General features: G+C 41.7%; 1 protein-coding gene across 1 annotated transcript; it reads left to right on the top strand.

The window, feature by feature from the left end:
* The first annotated feature begins 243 nt into the window (after nucleotides 1-243).
* Nucleotides 244-17,868, top strand: LOC105924385 (zinc finger protein OZF). Its single transcript, XM_036130381.1, has 3 exons — nucleotides 244-445; nucleotides 2,937-3,014; nucleotides 16,305-17,868. The coding sequence occupies exons 1-3, from the start codon at nucleotides 355-357 to the stop codon at nucleotides 17,576-17,578; spliced, it is 1,443 nt and encodes a 480-aa protein (XP_035986274.1). The 5' UTR covers nucleotides 244-354; the 3' UTR covers nucleotides 17,579-17,868.
* The last annotated feature ends 795 nt before the right edge of the window (nucleotides 17,869-18,663 follow it).

Here is an 18,663-nt window from a genome sequence, read left to right as displayed (position 1 = left end):
AACACCAAATCAGAGGGTTATTCTTTATTATTAAGATATCTTAAAAAGACTAATTTGATAAAACGGATTTAGTTTTTTTTTTTTTTTTTTTCTTTTTTTTTTTTATTATTTATAGTAGTAGGATATTAGAGTAGGTCATCCCGATTCACACTCCATTTCAGTCGGTGGCGGTAATGCACCAAAAGTTGTTTGCCAACCGCCATAAAAAAAATAGAAGAAGAAGAAGACTTCCGCTACGTCCGCCCGGAAGTGGGAGTTTTAGCCAACTTGTTGGGTAGCATTAGCAGCGTGAGTTTAACACCGGAAAGCTCGGCTCTGTTCGCGGAGCGTTTGGATGGATTGTAGCCGATAGAGATGTGGACACAGCGGCTGGATGCCGCAGCGGAGCACAGACACGAAAACCTGGATCCTATTTCCGATCCAGAAGTCCGGCTCCACCGATCAGGTTGGTAAATATCCATCAGCTGTGTGGGGGGCCAGTTTTCAGGTGGCAGACTTGTCCTTTGGATCGGTCGTGGTGCGACACAGATCACTTGATCACGATTTAAATGAATCTGCGGTGCAGTCAATGCGTATTGGTTGACGGTAAAGACCGTCGTTGTTTACTAAGTGTAAAAGGTTCTGAGAACGCTCAGATTTATCTTTCCAATGAGGCTGGAGATGTTTGACGTGAATAGAAACATCAACCTGGACAGCTGGACCTACGTCATCGCTGTGTGGGACCTCTGCTTCATCACCTGTCCTCAAACCGGTCTCACCTGGAGAATCTGAAATCTTGTAGACATTCTGAGTATTTCATCCAGACTGAGGAACAGTTTCTACCCTGAGCTCCTCCTGTCTTCACATGTGCAGCGCTGTAAAATCTAAGGATACTTTCTTCTAAAGCATCTTAAATGCTTCTGCAATATAATTCTGCTTTTTTATATCATGTTTTATCAAGATTCTGCTGCTGTATGGTCCCTTTCCAGCAGGTAAACATTGTGACGTAGTTGTGTGGGCGGGGCATAGCTGGAGGCAGAAAGAGTCCCATCATTGCTTACAACGGTAACTAGCAAGTGTTTTTAGCTGGTATTTTTCACAATGGCTTTAGAAAAACAGAATTTATCTGAATATGTAAGGTTACTCACGTGATCGTTAGTTAAAAAATTACTTTAACAGATGGAGCCAGACCCCTATACCATCACTCAATGGATGGAGGATCTGACAGGATGATCTGTGGTTGGGGCTCTCAACTCTCACGCGATGACCGTGTGACACGGACTTCACACGCCACGCATTCCTCACGCATAAAAATAACAATGGGCCACTTGGGCCGCGGATGATCCGCTCACAGCTCAGTCCATTCAGAGCTCAGTCTAAACCTGCCTTCTGCGGCAATGTTTCAGCTTCTTTCACAGCTCGTGGCCATCAGTAAATATTCCTGCTGCAGCTCATGTCAACAGAGCAGCAAGAAGAGCAACCAGAGTTATAAATATTTTTGGTTATAACCAGTGGTGAAAGTACTGCGTACGCAGCAGGAGAGGAGGGAGAGCTGCTGCCAGATAAAGCCTTCATTCGTTGGATCAGAAAACAGATCAGCTAACCAGATGCAGCCCAAACACCACTTTGTCTGTTTATAAGTTTCGTTTTTATTTACTGCAAATTGTTTCTGAACTATATGTGCTATGTTTTGGTGCCTCAGCGCTCTTTGCTCCGCTCCCCTTCCCTCAAAGCCAGGGGCTTTTATCAGCGGGCCAGGCTTCAAATTGTCAACCCTTCCCTCTAATGGAGCCCATGACAGTCTTTATTTATGCATTTTTTCCGACCACCTCATCGCCTCAAACTGGTATCATTAAGTACAAATTATGCTGTTAACAGACGTTACCAAATAAAGTGTTTTTTCTACAGTCACTTAGGAACCAGAGAGGCACAGAGCTTGAAAAGCGGCGTCTACACTGATATAATCTGGGGTTGCAGTGCATAAAAAGCAATATATTTCCTATAGGATTTCCTTTTAAAGCTCGTCTTAAAACCCATCTATTTAACTTGGCTTTCAACACCAGTGAGATCTAGTTTAAAGTGTATGTCTTTGTTTTTAAACTACTTTTAATTATAATTATTTTTATTTTGTTGTGTTTTTGGATTGTACAGCACTTTGTATCAACTGTGGTTGTTTTAAAGTGCTTTATAAATAAAGCTGGTATGGTATGGTATGGTATAGGATTCCCCATTTAAGACTAATAGTGGGCTAAAAGCGAAACGGTTATTATTCCGTCCGCTCCGACCACAAACAAAACACGCCCAGAGAACAACTTCAAATCAGCCTTCGGCTTGGTAATTATGCACCAGATAAAGGTGATAAAGGTTAGAAACTGTAACACGCTAGAAGTTCATGGAGCTGAAAAGGAGAAAACATCAGCAGCTGGATCATGCATAAAGATGCAGCGTGAACTACTGTGGGCTTCAAGCTGCATGAAACTCAGCCTGTTTTTTATGCTTTTCAGTGATGCTGCTTGTAAAGGAGGGAATGTGGCAGCTCCTATGTATGATGTGACTTTCACACATTGCCAACCAGCCTGGGAAAGCTGTAAAGAACTGGAACAGTAATTATGAAATATTAAAAAAATTTTATATAAACACATAGAATACATCCAAAGTTAAGAGCAAAGTTTAAGATGGAGAATAAATTGTTCTGTAAGTTTTGTCCACATATGATTAACTGCAGCCACATTGAAATGTGTTTCAAACCAAATTATCAGACATGAAAACTGAGAATAAACCCACCACTGTTAATCAGAAACTTCAGCAAATGTTTCTGTATCCAAACATGTCAACAGGAGTAAGATGTGAGTTTTAAGAGTAGCTGTTTGCGTTGACTCTGGCTAAGCATGGGGATGTGTGATATTAGCGTTTTAACTGCATTAATCCCATTAAAACTTCTTACTTCTGCCTTGCAGATACTCGGGTTGGAAAAAAGTATCTGCTGCTTCCAGGAAACAATGATGACAGAGACTGCAGCCTGTGGAACATCATTGGTGAGTTAAAGTGGACACGTGAATAATAATAATAATTCTTAAGGACTTAGCTTCCTTTAGCGCTCTCTGGTAAGCAGCCAAACTGTCCCTTAACCGGCCCAGGGATACATGCAGTTTATCCTTTTTCCACCGCCGTTCAGCCTGTCTGCATTGTTGTCTGAGCAGACGGGTATGGTCATTCAGCCAGGGATCTGACTTAATTTTAGTAATTTTTTGCCGAAAAGGAGCAACAGAGTCAAGAATCGCAAAACATGTTAAATAAAAAGTGGCTAGTAGGCTGTCAGGACAAAGGGGAGGAATCAACCCACAGGCATCAGACAGCTGAGAGTTTCCAAGGGCAGCATCAAACTCCCCAGCTGTTGATGGAGTAAAGATTCTGCGTCTGCGAGCTGGGGAAACTGGCTTATTGGCAGGTGGGGGGGCAGCAAAATCGAAAACAGGGAGGTGATCCGAGATAGCAGTGTCGACTATTTCTCTGAGGGACACCAAAAGCCCATGAGCGGTGACAAGATCAAGAGTGTGCCCATGCTCATGTGTTGGTGCATTAACAGATTGAATGAGATCAAAGGAGACTAAAAGGCCTTTGAATTTGTTGGCCAGTTGATTTGCTGCACAACAAACATGAATACTAAAGTCTCCACAAATCAGCAGTTTATCAAACTTTGGGAGAAACTCAGACAGAAACTCTGAGAACTCTTGGAGAAAGTCCTTATTAGATCTGGGTGGGCGATAAACTGTGGCACACAGGGCAGGTAAGGTAGATCACGAACAACTGCAGTTCGAAGCTGGTGTAATTATTGGCGGTTATCGTCCGGCATCTGAAGCTGTCCTTAAATATTGCAGCAAAACCGCCCCCGCGACCGGCAGCTCGCAGGGTGCTGACGAAGGAACAGCCGGGGGGGAGGAGCTCCGAAAAGGCACTGTTCTCTCCTGGTTTCAACCAGGTTTCTGTCAACAGGAGGAAATCCAGATCATGTGTTGTAAAAAAGTTGTTCAAAATAAACGTCTTATTTGTAAGAGATCTGACATTCATTAGGGCCGTGTGAACTGAGCATTGGTCAACCTGATGAGAGAAGTGACTGAGCGAGCAAAGATTTCCCGGCACACAGCCCCGCTGGGAGGTCCGCACTGGCTGACAGCATGGGAGCAGCACTCTGGTGTCCCAATGAACCGGTCGGAGCCACCTCCGCAGCAACTCCGCAAATCGTAGCCACTGTAGTCTGTGAAGAGTCCGGCTGGTAGACGACAGGGATCATGGAGGGAGGAAGCCAAAGACAAGTTCAGTCTAATGAGGACTCCCCCTCGCTTTCCGCGTTTTCTGCGGCGCCTGCTGCGAGACAACCAGCAGGAAGGACGCCATAGATGCGCCGGTATGGATTCCAGGTAAGGCGGAGGAGGTGTCTGCTTGTACATAAATGACCGCTGGTGTAGGACAACACTAGTACGAGAGCAACTATGTACAAAGGACATCGAACTTCTCTCCGTGTCTGTGCGCCCCTTCTACCTGCCTCGGGAATTTCCGCAGATTTTCGTGACTGTTGTTTACATCAACCCGAAGGCCAACGAAAGCTGCGCACTGGATTTAATTCAACAGACAGTGAACAGATTGCAGGCACTATCTCCCGACGCCCACAACCTGATTATGGGTGATTTTAACCACTGCTCGTTGGAGAAGGTGCTCAAGTGTTTCCATAAATATGTATTCTGCTCCACTAGAAAAAGCAAGATTTTGGACCAGTGCTATGGCTCAATTAAACACGCCTATGACTCCACCCCTCTCCCTCCTCTGGGCTCCGCCGATCACAACGCCGTGCATCTTATACCAGCCTATCGCACACGACTTCAGAGGGGGAAGGTGATCACCAAAACTGTTAAAGTGTGGACTGAGGAGGCAAAACTGACCCTGCAGGGGTGTCTAGACTGCACTGTGTGGGAGGAGTTTATCCAGACATTCCAAAACATTAACAAGCTCACTAATGTAGTGAGGGAGCAGCACTCCGGTCATCTCCATTGAAAATAGGACCTCTCCATTGAATTCTGAAATGGAGAGGTCCTATTTTATTTTTTTACTTGAAAAAGCTAATGGAGCACTTTTATTTATAACAATTGGTTCATAACCATTAATATTTTGTTAGTACTTAGAGTGCAGTGTTATGTTGCATCATGCAGTAAAAGTATTGAGTAAATGTGATGTTTTTTACCTCAAATTTAAGGTCATTCCTATTTTATTTGTGTACATTTTAATCATCAACATTACATGCACATTCTTTTTATGACTGAAATAACAGTAAAGGGTAAAAAAACTGAATTCGTAAAAATTAAAATGGGAAAAAACAGAATTTTCAAAAATTAAAACGGAAAAAAAGGAATTTGGGAAAAAAATAAAACGGAATTTGGGAAAAAATAAAACTGATTTTATAGGGCCCTACAAACCACTACCAAGGCAGCCACTTGTTTTCCCTTCCAAATGTGGTAAAGATCTTTAAATACTGCAAAGTTAAAACTAGCCCTGGACCAGACAACATATCTGGTCGTCTGCTGTCCTGCTGTGCAGAGCAGCTTGGCCCAATTTTTAAACACATTTTCAATTTGTCTATGGCCCTTCAGACGGTTCCTGATCTATGGAAACAATCCACAATAGTTTCCATAGCGAAATATAACCACCCAAAGACCCTGAATGACTTCAGGCCCATAGCCCCCACTTCTCTTGTAATGAAGACTTTTGAAAAGCTGGCCAAAAAGAACATTATCTTGAGAACCAATCACCTGCTAGACCCCATGCAATTTGCATACAGAACCAACGTAGGGGTACAGGATGCAACTATAACCCTGTTGAATCTCATCCTCAAACACCTTGAGGGCCCCAAAACCCATGTCAGGACAATGTTTGTGGACTTCTCATCAGCTTTCAATACCATCCAGCCCCACCTACTGGTGCAAAAGCTCCTACACCGCTTCCAACTGGATTCCAGCATCTCCGGCTGGATACCGGATTTCCTCACCAACCGTTCCCAGCGAGTGAGAGTAAACGACCATTATTCTGGACTGTCTTTCACATCTACAGGCTCTCCTCAGGGGTGCGTTTTATCTCCACTTCTCTACATCCTCTACACTGATGACTGTCGTTCTGAAACTGACAATCGTCACATTGTCAAGTTTGCGGACGACACTGTCATTGTGAGCCTGCTGGAGGACAGTGAAACTGCACATGGCCCCATCATGGACTATTTCACAAACTGGTGCCAGGAAGCCATGCTGGAACTGAATGTCACCAAAACAAAGGACATGTGTATTGACTTCAGGCACAAGACCTGCAACCCTTCTATAACCATCATAAATGGACAAGACATTGAAATTGTTAACCAGTATAAATATCTTGGGTCTATTATAGATGACAAATTAACTTTTAACAGTAACACAGACATGCTGTGTAAAAAAGGGCAGCAGCGCTTATACTGCCTCAGAAAGCTAGCCAGGTTTCAGGTTGACAAGACTCTGATGACCATGTTCTACAGATCCTTTATAGAGTCCATACTCACTTTCTCTGCCATCTGCTGGTTTGCTCTTCTTAACGTAAAGAATAAAATGCCATATCCAAGATTATTAAGGTATGTAGTAAAATCACAGGTGTCCAACAGAAAAACATGACTGAAATATACAAAGAGCAGGTAATTAGGAAGGCTGAGTCCATCTTGGATAATTACACCCATCCCTTACACAACCAATTTCAGTTTCTACCCTCTGGTTCCCGTTTTAAATATCCACCGGCCCGGACAAATAGATACAAACATTCTTTTCTTCCCTCTGCTGTCCAGCTGCTAAACACTACCAGGAAAAGCAGATAGTCATACGTTGCATACATATAGGCCTTCGCTTTATTCATTCTCTGCGCTGCACATATTTATATATATTTATTCACCTTACTTTTATATTTTATGTGTTTCTTGTGTTTTTATGTGTGAAGTGTGAATGTTTATTATTACTACTGCAAAAATTGCCCATATTGGGACAAATAAAAGTTACTACTACTACATACACCAGCAGCGGTGACACACTCCATACAACAGACAGCAGAAACAGAAAAACCATTAACACTCTCAGCAGAGGGAGACGGCCAGCCAAACACAGGGGTGCCATCTTCAAAAAACACATTCTCCTCTGTTTCCAACTGGCTGAGGATGTTCTTGACTGCCATGGCTGTTGACTCCTCTGACAAGAAGAACTGTCTGTACAGGTGAACATGCTCTGCATGGTACTTGACAGCCTCAAACCAACTATTCCACCGGGTACACACAGCCTCAGGAGGAACCTTGGCCTGCACAGCCTTCTTGTTGATGAGGAACGCCACCCATCTTCGCTTTCTGGCAGGCTTTTTGAAGAACACAGATCTCATCCATGTGAGAAGTGAGGTAGCATCAGAGAAGTATTTATAATGCTGCCAGGTCTCACCCACCAGATTTATGATGTGGCAGAGGCAGGTAACATGGACGCTGTTTGGCATCACTCCTTTCAGGACCTCCCTGTATGCTTTCAGACAGTAAGCAGCATCTGTGACCACTGCCCAGGCATCATTCAGATCTAAATCATTGCTGTGGAGGGAGGCTAGTATTGCTTGGGAAACTGTTGAGTAGTTGCATCTATCCATGAAGATGACATCCACAAGAAAATATTGATTTTCAACTCCTGTGATGAAAGAAGAAAAAAAAACATTAGCTCTCACATGTAGTTTTAAATGTCTCTTTCATTTAATTTATTAATATTAATCAAAAGGCAACAGTGGCTGTACTGACCTGATTTTAGTTAATTATTTTATTTTGGACATGTACATACATGTAGTAATAACAATAGTAATAAATCAGTTAAAAAAAAAGAAAATAAAGGAGAAAGGAGATTCATTATTTCCAACTGTATTAGAATTTAACATCCGGATTTATTTCTTTTTTAACTGGTATATTCAAATTAAACATTTTTAATCTTATTTAATGTGCATGTCACCCAGATTTCCCTGTGGGCATCAGTTGTTTTTTAATCCTGGCCCAGCTATAAATCATTATGTATTTTGAATTAGTTATATTCAGTTATGTATATTATTAGTTATATTATACATAGTTGCAATGATGTGTTAATGACTGAACACTGAAAAAATAAGGGGTGGATCTTTTAATGCAATCACACATTTCTATACTTAGTGTTGACCATTGTACACTACAGGGTGTTAAATTCCCACTAACTTACCAATGACGATGTTTAGGACGCTGCAGTCTCTCGCATCAGTAATCTTATCCACAACAACGGAGTACTTTTTCCCACAGATCTTTTTTAGCACAGAGGAGATATGTTGCTCGAACACTCGGGGTAGGTGAAGTTGGCGAAGACTGCTTACATTTTCAGGTAGGGCTCCTCCCTGTTTGCAGTGATTCTTTAGAAACGGACGCAGTTTTGTCATCTTTTCCAAAGGGATGTCAGCCTTAGCACACATAGCGACAAAATCTTCAACAAACTCTTTCTTGAGTCCGAAGACTTGAATGCAGCAGTAAGGCACGTCTGTAGGGACGTGGTGGCGTTATTGTACTCCTCCTTGTTCTTCACATGGATTTTGGATGACAGGTGGTCAGTGCATGTATTTTTGCGCTTCCAGTCAATTGAATGTTGACAAAACTTGCAAAACAATAGTTCACCTGACACGTAAAAGTCACGAGGGAACTGCGTTAATTTGCCAATTCCACGATTCCGTGATCGCGGAAATTATAGGGCCCTACATATGCATAAAGCATTTTGCCAACCCTGAGCTTTAATGGTTGTCCAGTTCAACGCCTTGTCCAGGTAAACCCCAGAAACGTTCCTTGCGTCACTGTAGCCTTTACTTACTTCTATACTGCTCGAAAAAATTAAGGGGTCACTAAAGTAACACATTTGAAATCGGAATGAATTAAATATTATTATTAAATACTTTGTTCTTCACATTCCTCACATAAATCACACAAACATTATCAATGGAAATCAAATTTATTAACCCATGGAGGTCTGGATTTGGAGCCACACTCACAGCTAAAGTAGAAAAACACACTACAGGATCCAGCTTTTATGTAAAATCTTTAAAACAAGACTTCACAAGACTTCTGTTCTTTCTCTCGGTGGAGGCAGTCGCATTTTCCTCCTGCGACCCCCCCCCCCCCTGCTTCTGCTGTGTCTTGTTTTTATGAGCTTTCAGAGTGGCCTTTTATTGTGGGCAGTCTAAGACACACTTGTGTACTGATCATGGTGTGTAATCAGCATCCTAATATGGCACACCTGTAAGGTGGGATGGATTATCTCAGCAAAGGAGAAGTGCTCACTATTGCAGATTTAGACTGGTTTGTGAACAATATTTGAGGAAAATGGTGATATTGTGTATGTGGCAAAAGTTTTAGATCTTTGAGTTCATCTCATAAAAAATTGGAGCAAAACCAAAAGTGTTGCGTTTATATTTTTGTTGAGTGTATTATTCAAGAGAACAGCTTTTAATTGAGTTGGACATCAACCCTTGTTGAACATAAAGTGTAACCAACAAACAAGTTAAGTATTAAACAGTCTGACCACTACTTAATGCTATGGTGAGATTCCTGAAAGTTTCTGGTAAAAAGTATGGTTATATAAAATGTTGTTGAGTCTGTTGTTGAGGGATCTTTCATTGGCCAGAACGAGGCTCTGTAGCGTTGGTCTGTGTGGGTGAGCTTTTAGCCAGGTGCGTAGGCCTCCTTGCCCACCCCTTGTTTCCTCTTGCGTTTATGCTGGGAGCTGGCTCTCCGAGACAGGGAGAGTGGGTTTTCTATTGTTTGGAGCAGATCAGGATGAATAAAGTCCAGCTTTGGCGGTCTGTACGATCCATGTACTCCAGGGTTGAATCACAATTCCAACAGCTCTTCAAAACTATATTGGGTCAATGCTTGAAATGGTGATAACACAAACAAGAACACAAATACAAGCAACATCAGCCTGAGCGCCTTGCCGTCAGCAGAACCCTGAGCCGCCATCTTGCAGATGTAGAGGAAACCCTGCTTTATAGCGCCCCCTGCAAGCCAGGAGACCTCAGCCTTCTCAGCAGGTAGAGACTGCTCTGACCCGTCCTGTAAAGAGCATCAGGGTTTTGAGTGCAGTCCTGTTTATGGTTCTGGTGAACACCCAGGTACTGAGGAGAGTCCACTATCTCCACATTCCCTGGATGTTCTCCTGGGTCAGAGAGGTGGTTCTGGACCTGAGAACGTCCAGCAGCTCCTTTGTTTCCCTACATTTAACCTGAGGTGGTTCTGCTGGTACCAGTCCACAAAGTTCTCGGTCCACCATCTCTCCTCTGACTCGTCCTCTTCTGTGATGAGACTGACTGGCAGAGTCATCAGAGAACCTCTGCAGGTGGCAGCCTGCTGATGGAGAAGTCTGCAGTAGAGGTGAATAGAACCGGTACCAGCACAGTTCCCTGTGGTGCTCCTGTACAGCAGACCAGCCTGTCAGAACCACAGCCCCATGTCCTCACATACTGGGTCCACCAGTGAGGTAGTCCAGTATCTACTGGGACAGGTGGTGGTTCACTCCTGACCGCTACGGGGGGCAGATCATCTCCCATTACCGTCTAAGGTAGAGTGTTCCTGGGTCAGTGCTTTGTGCTCTTTTGTCTCTCTTCTGTCTTCTCTAAGTCCCAATAGGGCGAGGCAGATGACTGCTGTTGTGGTAAATCACGAAAACTGATTCCCAGTTACTTATTGAACTAAAGGAAACATGATTCCATCAAGTTCCAGCACTTTACTGAGAACCAGAGCAGACACAAAGTTATCACACCCCTGGCTCCTTCCTCCTTCTCTCACTGCTGGGCGACTGTGGCTTGGTGGGTTGAGTAGTCGTCTGGCAATCTGAGGGTTGTGGGTTCGATTCCAGCTTCCCCCTGCCACATGTCGATGTGCCTCTGGGCAAGGCACTTAACCCCAAGTTGTCTACCGAGCTGCGTCTCGGTGTATAAATGTGTGCGCGTTAGTGAGAGCGACTGGGTGAATGTGGCTATAGTGTACAGCGCTTTGGGTGGTCAACATGACTGGAAAAGCGCTATATAAGTTCAGTCCATTTACCATTTTTACTGCTATATCAGCTGATCAGAGCAGACGTAACACAAACATCTGAAACCAAACATTTAGTCTCACACAGAAAACACACCAGCGTTGACCTTGTTTTAACCAGGGTGGAGTGAAACTGTCCTCTCCCTGAGTCCAGCTGCTCACATGTTTCCAAGAAGATGGGTCAGAGGTGATTTTGCTTTAATAATCCCTCTGCTTTGATTGTTTACTTTAGATGAGGTAATCTAAGCATGTAGGCTATTACGGTCATATTGGTCTATTCTCAATAGCAGCCCACTAAGGTCATCTACTGCTCCTCCTCGGGGCCTTTTCTCGTCTCCTTTAGCCTCCAGCCTGTCAGGAGACAGACGTTAAAGACAGGTCAAACCTTCCCCAATAAGAAAAAAATAAAACGTTTCTGTAAAGTAATAAAAAGGATTGCACCCTCCAAGGGAATCCAACTATTGGTAAAACGGATCCAGAAAACCTTATTTTTAATCTAAAAGTTACCATTACCATCTAATATTTAAGGATCGTTAGTGGCAATCACATCCGTTCATCCTATATAAAAGCAAAAGATTGTGTAAAGCATTGATCTTGGTGTGACTCTGGAATAAACTGTTTTCATTCTTCAGCATAGAAGTAATTCAATTAACAAAATAATTCAACATTTCAGTGCGATTGTCATGACAGAAATTAAAACCTTATGTAAACTAGTGGAATAGAAAAGTTTAAATCAAATAACCCAATAGTAATATAACAATGTGGTAATAAGTCAAGGATGCAGCTTAAACCTTTTAGCCATAGTCAAAGCAAATGGCAAATAATGGTCATCAAGTAGTTGGCTCTGGATCCTCCTAGTGATTTGACTTTGAATCACCTTTATTAGGTCTGTATATTAATCATATTAATGAAATGGTGTCATCACATCTCATAGAAGTTGATTTCACTGGGCAGTTTAGTTTCTCCAAGGTGTGTCTTACCTTTCAATGACTGGCAGTTGAAGGCTATCTGTCCTACTTATTCTATGGATATTTCTGCTTATTACTATGTAGCTAAGCTCCACCTTATTTTACTTAATGCACAGGTAGTGCATTGTACATTTAAGGGGCTTCATTTGGATACCTTTGTTTAACCTTTGCCAAACGTACTATACATATGTTAAAGCTGTGATTTAAAAAAAAAAGACAAGACAGAAACAGTAAAATTTTAAGTTTTTAAAGATGCACTAATTTGTAGATCTTACAATAATGTTTTATTATAAAACATAAACAGCTGTATATTTATTTTATTCAAACTAAAAGCTTTACTTTGAAAACATTTGTTTGTTAGGCCTAATGTGAACTTCATTGAAATTATAACTCCTTTAATCACATTATTGAAAAATCTCAGTTTTATCTATTAAACCCTTATTATTTGTATTAAGGGTTGAATTTGGATAGATTTGTGCAGCTCACTATATTTTAATGTCGCTCCCTTTTAAATAAAAAAATTCAAATTGTTTCTTTGTTATATTTTTTCAAATAAGAAATCTGAAATGACCACTGAAGTGAGTTTTGCTGTCTTCATCTTTTGTGGCAACAGGGATGAAGTCCGATGTTAGTTGAAGCTCCATCTCCCCGTCTTCTCCTTGGCTTTTGTGTTCATTCCGTTTCTAGTGAAGGGCATTTTGTAAAACTCAGTCCCAGTCTTTTTTCTGTTTTCTCTGAAAACACACAGAAGAGACTGGTTTCAGCGTTGCTGCCGAGGCCATAGCTCTTTATTCTCAGCTACATAAGCCCAGAGCGTTGAACTAGTTTCCTAGGTAGACCCACAGTGGTACAGGAGTGCCATCCTCTGGTGCAACATTGTGTATACACAATGTAAAAATGACAAGATTTCAGCAGTTCACAATTGTAACAAAAAAATGGGGGGTTATTGGTTTTAGAAAACTGAAAATGTAACAATTTTTTAACCTAATACACCACTTTCTCACATAAACCTACACTTGCTCCTCCCTCTTTTTTTCCATAAATTAAACTGTTCAATTAAATTTTATTTATATAATGCCAATTCATGAAACATGTCATCTCAAGGCACTTTGCAAAGTCAAATTCAATCAGATTATACAAAGTGCGTCAGATTATACAGATTGGTCTAAAAATGTCCTATATAAGGGAAACCAGTTGATTGCACCAAAGTCCCGACAAGCAGCATTCACTCCTCCTGAAGAAGCGTAGAGCCACAGGGAGAGTCGTCTGCATTGTACATGGCTTTGCAGCAATCCCTCATACTAAGCAAGCATGAAGTGACAGTGGAAAGAAAAAAACTCCCGTTAACGGAAAGGCAAAACATCCAGCAGAACCAGGCTCAGTATGAACGGTCATCTGCCTCGACCGACCGGGGGTTAGAGAAGACAGAACAGAGACACAACAAGAGAGACAAAAAAGCACAGAAGCACACATTGATCCAGTAATCTGTTCTACATTAGATGGTAATAGCAGGTGATCTGTCTTCCCTGTAAGATGTCACAGCTAACAGAATGCCAGACAAGATGTACAGTCATGGCCAAAAGTATTGAGAATGATTCAAATGTTAATATTTACAAAGTCTACTGCTTCAGTTTTCATAACGGCAATTTGCATATACTCCAGAACGTTATAAAGAGTGATCAGCGTAACAGCAATTAATTGCAAAGTCAGTATTTGCCTAGAAAATTAACTTTATCCCCCTAAGCACATTTCAACGTCATTGCAGCCCTGCCTTAAAAGGAGCAGCTAACATGGTTCCAGTGATTGCTCCATTAACACAGGTGTGGGTGGTGATGAGGACAGGGCTGGAGATCAATCTGTCATGATTAAGTAAGAATGACACCACTGGACACTTTAAAAAGAGGCTGGTGCTTGGCATCATTGTTTCTCTGCTGTGAACCGTGGTTATCTCTAAAGAAACACGTGCAGTCATCATTGCACTGCACAAAAATGGCCTAACAGGAAAGAGAATGTCAGCTAGAAAGATTGCACCTCAGTCAACAATCTATGGCATCATCAAGAACTTCAAGGAGAAAGGTTCCATTGTTGCCAAAAAGGCTCCAGGGCGCCCAAGAAAGACCAGCAAGCGCCAGGACCGTCTCTTAAGTGTTTCAGCTGCGGGATCGGGCTACTACCAGTGCAGAGCTTGCTCAGGAATGGCAGCAGGCAGGTGTGAGAGCATCTGCACGCACTGTGAGGCGTAGACTCTTGGAGCAAGGCCTGGTCTCAAGGAGGGCAGCAAAGAAGCCACTTCTCTGCAGGAAAAACATCAGAACAGACTGATATTCTGCAAAAGGTACAGGGAGTGGACTGCTGAGGACTGGGGTAAAGTAATTTTCTCTGATCAATCCCCTTTCCCATTTATTGGGACATCTGGAAAACAGCTTGTAGGGAGAAAACCAGGTGAGCGCTACCAGCAGTCTGGTCTCATGCCAACTGTAAAGCATTCTGAATGGCGTTGCTTCTCAGCCAAGGGAGTCGGCTCTCTCACAGTCTGACCTAAAAACACAGCCATGAATAAAGAATGGTAGCAGAATGTCCTCCCAGAGCAACTTCTCCCAACCGTCCAAGAGCAGTTTGGTGATGAACAATGCCTTTTCCAGCATGATGAAGCACCTTGCCATAAAGCAAAGCTGATATCTAACTGGATCAGGGAACAAAACAGAGATTTTGGTCCATGGCCTGGAAACTCCCCTGATCTTAATCCCACTGAAAACTTGTGGTCAATCATCAAGAGACGGGTGGAAAAAACGAAAACCTAGGAATTCGGACAAAATGCAAGCATTGATTGTGCAAGAATGGACTGCTATCAGTCAGGATTTGGTCCAGATGTTGATTGAGAGCATGCCAGGGAGAATTGCAGAGGTCCTAAAGAAGAGGGCTCAACACTGCAAATATTGACTTGCTGCATTAACTCATTCTGTGATTAAAAGCTTTTGTTACTCATAATATGATTGCAATTGTATTCCTGTATGTATGTGATGACATCTGACATACACACATGAAAACCAGAGGGCAGCAGATCATGTAAAAATATAATATTTGTGTCATTCTCAATACTTTTGGCCATGACTGTACTTACTATAAAGAAGAAAAAGAGAGGGAACAAAAAGTTAAAAGCTGAAATGACAACAAGCAATGCAAATTGGAGAACAGTAGAACTCAGAGTGAAAGAAATAGACCCTGATGTCCTCCAGTAACCTAAGGTCATTCATCCCTGCTGCCATCAGACTTTACAATGTTGCACTATAACTGCAATAACTTGTGCAATAACTATTGTGCAATTACTATTTAATACCCTGTGCAATAACCTGTGCAATAATCCTGTTATATAACAGACTTTAGCTGTTATAGTTATCTCACTACCTCACTATTGTTCTTTACCTGGTACGACTTTAATGTACAACATCAAATCCATATGTATATAAGTCACCTTAAATGTACATAGGTCATCTTAAATCTCTGCTTTATTTCTTTTTTTCCTCGATCCACTGTATATATGTGTACGCACTGTATATACCTCATGCACCTTTTCCTTCTTTTGGCAGCTGCTTTTGATTATTGAGCCGATGTGACACTTGAATTTCTGCACTGTGAGATCAATAAAGTACCTTTTCTTAGAGATAGCTCAGGGTAACATGAGCCACTCTAACTATAAGCTTTGTCAAAAAGGAAAGTTTTAAGATTAGTCTTAAAAGTAGACAAGGTGTCTACCTCACGGACCAAAACTGGGAGTTGGTTCCACAGGAGAGGAGCCTGATAGCTAAAGGATCTGCCTCCCATTCTACTTTTAGAGACTCTAGGAACCACCAGCAGACCTGCAGTCTGAGAGCGAAGTGCTCTGTTAGGAACATACGGGGTAATCAGAGCTCTGATATATGATGGAGCTTGATTATTAAGGGCTTTATACGTTAGAAGGAGAATTTTAAATTCTATTCTTGATTTAACAGGAAGCCAATGAAAGGAAGCTAAAATTGGAGAAATATGATCCCTCTTGTTGATTTTCATCAGAACTCTTGTTACCATTTCATTATGGTAACACATAATGACAATAAAGATTCTTGGCTCTTCATTCTTGATTCTATGGTATGGCAGGTGGTATGGCAAATTCCTGTCACATTTTTTTCTTTTTAATGAGTCAGTTCTGATGTCATACACAAATTATTCAAAAATAATTTGTATATCATTTTGTATTTCAGAGGTTCCTGCAGATGTTCAACAGAAAACGTTAATTAAAAAAGAAGCTTCTGAAGAACATGGTCCTGCTGCCGCCCAGCAGTCAGTCCACATCAAGGAAGAAGAGGAGGAACTCGGGATCGCTTTGGAGGAAGATGATGTCACTGCAGTTCTCATCAAGAGTGAAGATGATGAAGAGACTCCACTGCTCTTACAGTTTAATCATCACAAAGTGGTGGACAGAGATGCTCCGACCAGCAGCTCAGCAGACCAGATTAAAGCTGAAATTAATGAAGGGGTTTACCGAGGAGCAGAATTCTCCAGCAACTCAAATACAAAAACTACTGCAGAGACTTCTTCCTCTTCAGAGACTGAAGTCAGTATTGAGGATGAAGAGGAGGATTCTAACCATGTGCAAAAAACATTTTTTTGTGATTTTTGTGCAAAACGATTTAAACTTAGGACAGACTTAAACAGGCACATCAGAGTTCACACAGGAGAAAAACCATTTTGTTGTGACATTTGTGGACAAAACTTTAGGTTAAAAATACATCTTGACACACACATGACAATTCACACAGGGGAGAAGCCATTTGGGTGTGATGTCTGTGGTCAGGTATTTAGCCGGAAGTCGCATGTAAGCACCCACATGAGAATCCACACTGGTGAGAAACCATTTGGATGTGATGTCTGTGGACAGACCTTTAGCCATAAGACCAACTTAAACACACATATGAAAACTCACACAGGAGACAAACCGTTCAGATGCCATGTATGTGCACAAAGATTTAGTCAAAAGATCAATTTGAACACACACATGAGAATCCATGCAGGCGAGAAACCTTTTGGTTGTGATGTTTGTGGACAAAGGTTCAGCAGAAAGGCACATTTAAATACACACCGGAGGACCCACACAGGAGACAAACCATTCAGTTGTGATGTTTGTGGACAAGCATTTAGCCATAAGACCAACTTAAACACACACCGTCGAATCCATACAGGGGAGAAACCATTTGGCTGTGATGTCTGTGGACAGAGATTCAGCCAAAAGATCAATTTAAACACACATATGAGAATCCACACAGGGGAGAAACCGTTTGGGTGTGGTACATGTGGACAGACATTTAACCACAAGACAACTTTAAACACACACATGAGAGTCCACACAGGTGAGAAACCATTTGGATGTGCTACCTGTGGACAAACATTTGGCCATAAAAGCAGTTTAAAAACACACATGAGAGTCCACAAAGTGGACAACCACTGTCAGGAAGAAATTTCTGCACAAAAAGTTTAACCAAAACACACATATAAACAGTGGAGGTTAATAGGAGGACAGCAGTACAACAAACATCTAAGTTTAACAAATAAATTCAAAATATCTGTTTTCTGTGGATTTTTATTTTGTGTTTTAATAACTTATTAAATGCTATTTTGTCTGGGTAAAGAGCTCTGTTGGGAACATACGGGGTAATCAGAGCTCTGATATATGGTGGAGTTTGATATTAAGGACTATATTCTTGAGAAGGAGAATTTTGAATTCTATTTTTGATTTAACAGAAAGTCAATAAAGGGAATCTAAAATAAGAGCAATATGATCCCTCTTGTTGATTTTCATCAGAACTCTAGCTAAAACATTTTGGATCATCTGAAGGCTTCAGACTGTATTTTGTGGACTTCCTGATAGTAAAGAATTACAATGGGGCTTGAAAGGGTGATGTACAGTGGCTTGAAAAAGTATTCCTATTCCTTGAACATTTCCACATTTTGTCACATTAGAACCATAAACATAAATACATTTTATTGAAATTTTATGCAAAAGGTCACAAACTAGTAAACAATTGTGAAGTAGGATGAAAATGATACATGATTTGAAACATTATTTACAAATAAGTCAATACTTTGTGGAACAACCCTTTGCTGCAATTCCAGCCACAAGTCTCTACCAGCTTTGCACGTTTGTGGAGAGGTTGTTTGGTTTCTCCAATATAAAGATCAGGAGATTGTAGAAACCAAACAACCTCTCCACAGACGCATGGCTCAACCCAGGAGAGCTACATCCCCAGGACACGACTCTGCTGTCCACCTACACCTTAGGGACAAAGGACACTCCTTTGAGAGCCAAAAAAAATTTTGGACAAAGAAGACAGATGGTTTGAAAGGGGCGTGAAGGACGCCATTTATGTTAGGAGAGAAAAAACAACTTTAAACAGAGGAGGAAGAGTTAGGTTTCAACTCTCTAAAACTTACAACATAGCAATAGGGTTGATTCCTTCCAATTATCACCTCAACCCTCACCTCCATGCAGTTGATCCAGAAGACAGAACCCTCAGAAAGCCGCTGGACCAGACTCTGTCTCTCCATCCACCTTGAAGCACTGTG

Source organism: Fundulus heteroclitus, unplaced genomic scaffold (assembly GCF_011125445.2).
Source record: "Fundulus heteroclitus isolate FHET01 unplaced genomic scaffold, MU-UCD_Fhet_4.1 scaffold_356, whole genome shotgun sequence".
In the NCBI taxonomy this organism is placed as follows: domain Eukaryota; kingdom Metazoa; phylum Chordata; class Actinopteri; order Cyprinodontiformes; family Fundulidae; genus Fundulus; species Fundulus heteroclitus.
Note: the sequence above shows the minus strand (reverse complement) of the source record. Positions and strands in the feature narration are given on the sequence as shown.